At 33.8% G+C, this 9,135-nt stretch overlaps 1 protein-coding gene across 3 annotated transcripts; it reads left to right on the top strand.

Moving 5' to 3' along the window:
- The first annotated feature begins 299 nt into the window (after window positions 1–299).
- LOC131933718 (uncharacterized) lies at window positions 300–8,825 on the top strand. Of its 3 annotated transcripts, none has more exons than XM_059290341.1 (7): window positions 300–394; window positions 1,144–1,172; window positions 1,337–1,363; window positions 2,724–2,759; window positions 4,092–4,200; window positions 4,613–4,701; window positions 7,941–8,825. In XM_059290341.1, the coding sequence occupies exons 2-7, from the start codon at window positions 1,154–1,156 to the stop codon at window positions 8,009–8,011; spliced, it is 351 nt and encodes a 116-aa protein (XP_059146324.1). In that variant the 5' UTR covers window positions 300–394; window positions 1,144–1,153; the 3' UTR covers window positions 8,012–8,825. The 3 variants fall into 3 exon arrangements, with proteins under 3 accessions (XP_059146324.1, XP_059146325.1, XP_059146323.1); XM_059290342.1 differs by having other exon boundaries at window positions 323–397; window positions 1,147–1,172; XM_059290340.1 differs by having other exon boundaries at window positions 357–458.
- Window positions 8,826–9,135: the final 310 nt, after the last annotated feature.

Raw genomic sequence — 9,135 nt, forward strand, 5'->3', positions numbered from 1 at the left:
GTGTGTACTAAAGCTGTCGTCGATTTTTTTTCTCTGCCCTCGTTTAAACCCGTTTTAGCCTAATGGTGAACCTTTATTTTGTTTACTGCAACTAGAAGCTTGTTTTAAACTTTTAGTTCTTCTAAAATGACGTCAATTTCTGTCCTTATCCTCACGATAACACATTTTAAAGTCTGCTACGCGACATCCACTTTACCACGCCTACCCATAGATCAATCTGTTTGCTATGTATCCTAAGTAACAGGCATTAAATACAACTTTGAATCATGTTAAATTTCTCGACATTGCATTGGTTGAAACTCTGGCTGACGTCCGTGCCGAACACTACTTAAAGTGACAACTTTTGTTTCAAGAAGTTTTGCGAAGATTTTCTGTTTGTGGAGGATTCCGTCAGGTTTAGCACTTAAATTTTTAAAATAAAAAATTATAACCGTATTAAAAACATTTTTCTGAAAAACGTAAGATCTAGATTGAAATGTTTATAATATTTTACTTTGTTAGGTGAAATTATTTTCTCGATAGATAATTATTGTTCTCATTAACACAGGCAGCCGCGGTCCCCCCCCCCCCCCCCCCCCTCCGAGGTGAGGTCACTTTGTCAAGGCAGGAAATTAAACACTTGATCTGAAGGCTTACGGTGTTTGCGCTGACTATCGTGAAGAGCCTTACAAAATCCTCACTAGGCCTATTGGGGTTTAATGAGTAAAACAGTGAAAGACCATTTTACAACACATAGGGCATAGAATAATGAAGAGTTTACCTGTTTCTATGACCTCGGCATTAAAACGATAATGTGGTCTGCACAATGCCTGTACCGCATTTTCCCCGAACACAGCTGGGTGGTCCAACGGGAGTCCGAGATCCGAACTCGAGACTTTCAGGCTAGCACGATTAGGCACTACCACCTAACTTGATTGGCACTTAAAAGTTCATAATAACATATATATATATATATATATATATATATATATATATATATATATATATATATATATATATATATATAATATACACACTATATATGATATATATATAAATATGTGTATATATATATATATATATATATATATATATATCGTTTAATCATTTGTATATATATTTATCGTTTATGCATTTAACAGTATATAAAAATATACGTTTCAGGAACAATAGAATGGCTAAAATTTTGTTACGTAAGTTCTCTTTTAACGCTATTACATAATACAAAGGGAGCTAATAAATAACTGCAACTCGCGGGTTTTTGTTATAATTTTGCTACAGTGTTCTTAAATATCAGTTATTATATATAATATCATAATTTATAATATTATAATGTATATTTAACATTCTATTTCAGTGTTTGCTGCTGCGGCACTTTGTGTCTGTAAGTATTTATGTTTTATTTACTACAAAATTTATAATGTAGAACCTCATATTAGGCGCTGGTAATTATGATATATATAGTGCAATGTTAGATGATCTATTCGCTTATGATTTATTTTTATTAAAAAAATTTCATGGAGTTTTTTTGTGGAGAGGATAGTCATTGCTTGCCAAATGGTGGTGGTCGTACACTTTCCCCAACTCTCTATAATTTGATTTGCTTGATTACGTCCTCCATATAATACATAAAAGTAACGTTCCCTTTCAAATCTGAAGGTGTAAGGGGCAAGTGAAGTAGAGTTCAATGGTTTCTGTGACCATGTAATACATATACAACATAAATATTACGTTTTAAGCCGGTTCGTGTAACATTGCGCTACATTCCCAAATAACCAACTCCGATACTAAATATTTTTTTCTAGAACTTCCAATCAAACAACCCGCGCAAACTCTAAGTCACATTGGTAACACACAAAAATGTAGGATTTTAAAAATAAATTAAGAGAAGCACGTGGTTTTAGTGAGAATATGATAAATAACATTTTGATCAAAACAATTTGAAATCATCAGTATAATAAACCGGGAGTGATCTCCCCTAAACTTTCTCGAATATTCTTATATAACACCACGTGGGATGGCAACTCGGAATTTAGATATGATTTTTAATTACTTAAACTTTTAAAAATAAAATAGAATCTCGTTGAAAAAATAATTGCGCACCAAGCGAACGCCAAAACAAAATGTGCATAATAGTGCGGAATATTATTAGTACTTTATAAATTTACATTTGTTTTTTGAGAAATCGGAAATAGCGTAAATTACTACTTCCGGTCAAAGGAAATTACTCAAAATGTAAAAGAAGATAGGGGATTAGATCTTTTACTGACGTGTGAAATTTCATTTATCTATCTGAAATAGTACACAAGTTATAGGCTTTTGAAAAATTCAAAGTAGAAAAAGTACCACTTCCGGTTATTGGAAATCGCTCAAAAGTTAACACGGATCTACGATTTTGATATAATACTTATATATTAAATTTCATCAACCTAGCTGTAACGGTACTCGAGTTATCGTGTTTACACACACAGCCATACGGATAAGATTGCAAAACTATGTTTTTCACTCAGGGATGTGTAAAACGTCGGGATTTGCAAAAATACAATAGCCAATGTAAATAAGACGATCATGTAAAAAAATATGATGTTGAAATAAAGTCGTTGGTAGTTAATCCATATAACCGTATATCTTCCTTTAATGTAAATGTAAGAAAGTAAGCACACCTTAACGCCTATACAAACGTTCATAAAAAGTACCTTGTTATTTTTAAATAATTGTTTTTTTTTCTTATTTCAACGCTGAAGGTTTTATCACTGCTCAGAGTGGTTCAACAACCGAACGTAAGTCTTTATAAATATTATCTATAGATATGCATACATATGTTAAGTAGTAAGGACTCACCAAAAATTATATAAGCCTACATATATGTGTTTTTTTATTTATGTGAATGAATATATATATATACATATATATATATATATATATATATATATATATATATATATATATATATATATAATTATATATATATAAAGAGAGGGATAGATCGACAGACAGACAGACAGACAGAGAGACAGGGCGACAGACAGAAAGGCAGACAGACAGACAGACAGACAGACGGACAGACAGACAGACAGACAGACAGACAGACAGACAGCTACAGCTACAGCTACAGCTACAGCTACAGCTACAGCTACAGCTACAGCTACAGCTACAGCTACAGCTACAGCTACAGCTACAGCTACAGCTACAGCTACAGCTACAGCTACAGCTACAGCTACAGCTACAGCTACAGCTACAGCTACAGCTACAGCTACAGATGCAGATGCAGATGCAGATGCAGATGCAGATGCAGATGCAGATGCAGATGCTGATGCAGACGCAGGCGCAGGCGCAGACGCAGACGCAGACGCAGACGCAGACGCAGACGCAGACGCAGACGCAGACGCAGACGCAGACGCAGATGCAGATGCAGATGCAGATGCAGATGCAGATGCAGATGCAGATGCAGATGCAGATACAGATACAGATACAGATGCAGATGCAGATGCAGATACAGATGCAGATACAGATACAGATACAGATACAGATACAGATACAGATACAGATACAGATACAGATACAGATACAGATACAGATACAGATACAGATACAGATACAGATACAGATACAGATACAGATACAGATACAGATACAGATACAGATACAGATACAGATACAGATACAGATACAGATACAGATACAGATACAGATACAGATACAGATACAGATACAGATACAGATACAGATACAGATACAGATACAGATACAGATACAGATACAGATACAGATACAGATACAGATACAGATACAGATACAGATACAGATACAGATACAGATACAGATACAGATACAGATACAGATACAGATACAGATACAGATATATATACAGATACAGATACATATGATTATACATTATGATTAATGAAACGTTTTAGCAACGAGAGCCCATTTCATTAAAGGGGTGGGTGTGAGCATATTATCGCTTTGTCGTATAGTAGGAGCTTGGGGATATTATGAAATATTACGATCTCAGACCATAATAATGAGATCATATTCCGACTGCTTTTTCTCATATTGCTATTATTCGTAAAGATTAATAAATTAATTCTTTTCTTTGATTTTTGTTTTAGTCACGTCTGAACAGCATATAAAAAATCTTGTTGACCGTGTGGTTTGTTCAGATTGCGAATTTCGGAAACGCACCTTGATGAGTAAAACTCATAAAAATGACACCTGCACGTAAGTAAAGACATACACTTGCACTATGGTACGTTTTAAGTGTAAGTTTACATAGACCATTTGGCTTTCCATTACCTGTTCGCTATATATTATTTTCTGAGATGATTTAATATTTATTAATATTTTCTTTTATCCATCTGAATAAAATAATATTTCCTAGTAGTACACGCATGTTACTTTCTTTCATGTTAGACCAGTTCTAGATATATTAGGTAACAATTTTAAAAATGTTTTCATCACTAACATCCAGCGATTGGACAAACTCTTCCACACTATGATGGTTGTTAAAATAAAAAACTTTTTAAAGTGTTTTAATGTAATATTAATCTGTGTGAAGGAAGTTGCTTTGAAATTTACAACCTAAATTATATGTACACTCATCAAATCTAAATATTTATTTCATTTATTACAGGTCATTCAGCGAATTCAGAACATGCTTGTTCATATTTTGTACCTTTAACATAAGACATGGCGCGATCACTGAGGCACAAGAAATTTGTGGTAATGTATTTAGTCTGACAGCCCATACAACACAAGTTAAAGTGGAAACATAACTTTTTGTATGAAGCAATAGATTATGAAATATAACTTTAAATCAACCGATTTACTTTACTTTACAACATGGTATCCGTACAGTGTCCTCAAAATATCCGCGCTGTTGATACTTTAACGTCACTGAACGCCACTGTAACGTTCCTTTTACCCACGTTTTCTTTAACTTGCTTTCGCGTCTGTTTGTTTGTTTTTCCATCAAATCTTGCTATCGAAATTTCGGGCACTTCCCAGTTAGCTAGCGCGCTGAAATTTTCAGGGAAGATTTGTTTCCGATGACAATACAATATTCAATTATTATTATTACTAAATTGATCCATGGAAAAATTTTATTGATCATTTTAGACCCCTATTGATTTGTACAAAAAAGAGACATAACCTAGTAGTTGGAATTTGATAAAACAAGGTTCGGTACTTTCCCTCTTCTGGCTAACTGAAGGAGCGAGCACGCGATTGGCTGAGTAGTGGTCACGCGGTGTTTGTGTACAAACCTATGCAAATCTGACTGATCAGGAAGTAGAATGTTGATGGTTGAATGGTTTGCACGCGAGGGCAAAATGGTGAAAGAAACGGCAACACAGAAGAAACGTCGATTGGAAAAGGCACGTGTTTTTTACGAGTTGTCTACGTTTACCCAAAAAAAAAAGTGAATTCGAGAAGATAAAATCGATAGCAAGATTTGAATGCAAACAAACAGACAAAGACTAAAAAGTAGAAAATAATTATCATTAATATTTTTTTAAAAAAATCTCACGTTTTCTGATTAAACTAAAAAGTAGAAAATAAATGCTATACATCACAATAATGCAAGCGATCACTCTACTATAAGCGATCGCAAACTGCGTGCGCATTATGACAAAAAATGAAAAACGTGGGGCGCCGTGATTTTCTTATACTTTTTAATACTGTTGACTCTCTACAAGCTCCCTAATAAAACTCAATAATATTATCTAATCAATAGTAATATAACTTTTACATCTTATATTAACAATGACCGATAAAAAACTTTAACTTCGGCGCCCCACGTTTTTCATTTTTCCCACGTTTTCATTAACTTGCTTTCGCGTCTGTTTGTTTGTTAGTTTGTTTGTTTGTTTGTTTGGTTTTCCAATCAAATCTTGCGATCGAAATTTTGGGCACTTCCCAGTTAGCTAGCGCGCTGAAATTTTCAGGGAAGCTTTGTTTCCGATGACAATAGAATATTCAATTGTTATTATTACTAAATTGATCCATGGATACATTTTATTGATCATTTTAGACCCCTATTGATTTGTACAAAAAACGTGGGGGAAAAGGGACATACCCAGTAATTGTAATTTGATGAAAACAAGGTACGGTACTCTCCCTCTTTTGGCTTACTGAGTAGTGTTTACGCGGTGTTTGTGTACAAACAACCGGAACGTAACAACTGGTGGCCAGTATGGGGGAGACGATATGGTCGAGTGGTTGGGCACACGATTGCTATCCCACTCGACACGGGTTCAAATCTATGTGTTCTAGTCAGTAACGTATTCACACAACGTGTTTTTTACGAGTTGTCTTCGATTAACCAAAAAAAGTGAATGCGAAAAGATAAAATCCATAGCAAGATTTTAATGCAAACAAACAGACAAAGACTAAAAAGTAGAAAATAATCATTAAAAAAGTTTTAAAAAAAACCCACGTTTTCTGATTGAACTAAAAAGTAGAAAATAAATGCAATACATCACAATAATGCAAGCGATCACTCTACTATAAGCGATGAAAAACGTGTTGGCGACCCCCCAGAAAGCCCTTCGCGACCCCCAAGGGGGTCGTGACCCCCAGGTTGGGAACCCATGATCTAGTGCACTCGAATATGTTAACATATGAGGCGAATTAGAGAAATGTACAGGGTTGTACAAGAAAGACTGGTGACAGGACAAATGATCTCAGGACAAATGATCTCAGACAAAATATCTCAGACAAAATATCTCACGGACAAATGATCTCAGGACAAATGATCTCACGGACAAAAGATACCCGGACAAAATATATCAGGACAAATGATACCATGGACAATTGATCTCAGACAAAATATCTCAGACAAAATAATCTCACAGGAAAATGTGACATTTATATGAAAGTCATGGTAGCATTCTTTCATTATTGATAGGGCTTGTAAGTAGGTCACCAACTTCTTGTTCTCGTACTTGCCAGATAGTATATTTCAAACCAAATGTTAAGTTATTTAAAATCGTAAACAATGATAATGATAGACTATAAGATTTAGGTAACTTAAAGAAAAAATATAGCCTTCTTTGAATGTGATTTTCTTAATGAAGCGTAACGTCTGTTGTTATTTATTCCAATCCGTATCAAGTTGTCCTTAACTTAGTTACAATATTATTAGCCTAAGCCTACTGGTACTTCATTTGGTTCCATTAGTAGTAAAAATGTTTATAATGGTTGCATTCTGGGTACTTTTGGTAAGTCTACCGCCCCCACCCCCCTGTCCCCCGTCCCAATCGAAATGTAATTATATACAAAATATAAACGTTTATCAGTGTCTCCCCCCCCCCCCCCCCGAAGAAAAAAAATCAGAAAGAAACACTCACAGGAAATAAGCCCGTTGCCATTGTAAACATTTTTTTAGTACCCTATTATGCTTTTATCTCTTTGCAAAGTTCTAAGTAAGTGCTGCAATTTAGGTGAGAAGTTCAGGGCTTGACCAATCGCTTGTGACGATTGCACAAATATATCTAAAGGTATTTACAATGTATAACTTCACGTTAGCAAGGTTGATATTGATAGAACTTTATGAAATAAGGTTTTTATCAACAGTTGTATAACCTCGCTGAATAGGCAGGTAGAAAATTAAAAAAAATATTGTTTCAAAACTCCAAAATGATTTCTTACCCAAAACAATTAACTGCGATTAAGCAATTGACTATCTTACAGAAAGTTAAAATTAAAATCAAGCTCTTATGTTATAAAATGTTGGTGTTATACATACATATATTTAACATTGCATTAATCAAATACTACAATGTAAAATTCTTAAAACTTAATTTTAACAGCATCTTGCCAATTCATTCTAATAAAAATTTACTATGTATGTACACAGTAATTTTAGCCCCATCACTATTCATGAGAGTTAAAAAATAACTAAAAGTAATTTTATATTTTTAAAAATGTTGTCTTTACTTTCTATTTTACGTGTTTTCCAGATGGATGCAGTGCCCTCCAAATGTCCATGCTCGTGCTCTTCATGGCATCAATAGTGAAGATCTTATTTTAATTAAAGTTCAGACCTTACATCATTTAAACATTTTGCAAACATCATTTTTAATTTTAAGACAATTTTACGATTGGGTAAAAAATTTGAAGGTTAAATTTATGCATGATAATACAAGTACTTTAAAAAAGATAACTTAAAATTACAAAAAAAGGGGGTGGGTGCTAAACAAATGATTAGATCTTGATTGTTGTTATGTAACTGTTTTCATACGTTTTATTTAAAACCTAGTTTTAATGAAAAATCAATAATCTATAATTAAAGTTATATTTTTTTAGAAAACAAATTTCCTATGATGAGCCTCTGGTTATGAGGGAGGTTGAATTTTAAGATGATTTGTGGTGTTATTAATAATTGATAATAAACTGAAAGTAAACGAAAATTCACTTATCTTGTAGATTAGGCATTATTTTACTAACAAATTATAACGTTTGCTAACAAATAAGTTGACTAAATCATTATAAGTTTTGTCTTAGCCAGAATATTAAACAAATGTGGAATATTTCCCTAATTTAATTATTCTATCGTTTTACGGGCACAAAACTAGCAAAAACCCACCGTTAATATTAGGCAGAGTTAAACTAGATGTCAGAATATCCCATCAACACTCGCCCCTAAGTTTGCCAGACACAAAGAGCAGTTTATTTTCTACCTGACGTTTACCTCCGACCCTATACATTTTTATTAGAGATGAAACCTTTTGTATTAGACTTGAACAGTAAACTTTGATTTATTCTTTAAAGTTTCTTTATAAAGGCTACCAGTTTGTTAGCGATATAGTGAACAAAACACCTAGAAAATAAAATAAATATGTAAAAAAAACTGTAATGGTTTTATTTATTTTACTTGTGAGTTATTTTGAATGTATGCTGTTAATTTTGTTGGTATCTTGTTTAGTTTAGTGTACTTTGTTAGACTGTTAAGTCTCGAGTTCGAATCCGGGTTCAAGTCACTAGACCGTCCCTGAGTCCACCCAGCGCTAATGGGTCCCTAACTCACGTTAGGAAATGTAAAGGCGGCTGGGCATGGTGCTGATCACATTATCCCTTTATATGCCGAGGTCAAGAAACATATGAACTCTACTTCTTCTACACAGTGAATTGTTTGGTCTGAAAAGGATTTTTTTT

The sequence above is a fragment of the Physella acuta genome, unplaced genomic scaffold (assembly GCF_028476545.2).
Source record: "Physella acuta isolate Inbredline_101_S28 unplaced genomic scaffold, ASM2847654v3 ptg002605l, whole genome shotgun sequence".
Taxonomy (NCBI): domain Eukaryota; kingdom Metazoa; phylum Mollusca; class Gastropoda; family Physidae; genus Physella; species Physella acuta.

Excerpts from the sequence above, each read along its gene's own strand:
- LOC131933718 (XM_059290341.1), top strand. Across the intron at positions 1,364-2,723 it reads TGCTGCGGCACTTTGTGTCT|GTTTTATCACTGCTCAGAGT; the intron begins GTAAGTATTTAT and ends TCAACGCTGAAG. Across the intron at positions 2,760-4,091 it reads GAGTGGTTCAACAACCGAAC|TCACGTCTGAACAGCATATA; the intron begins GTAAGTCTTTAT and ends TTTTTGTTTTAG.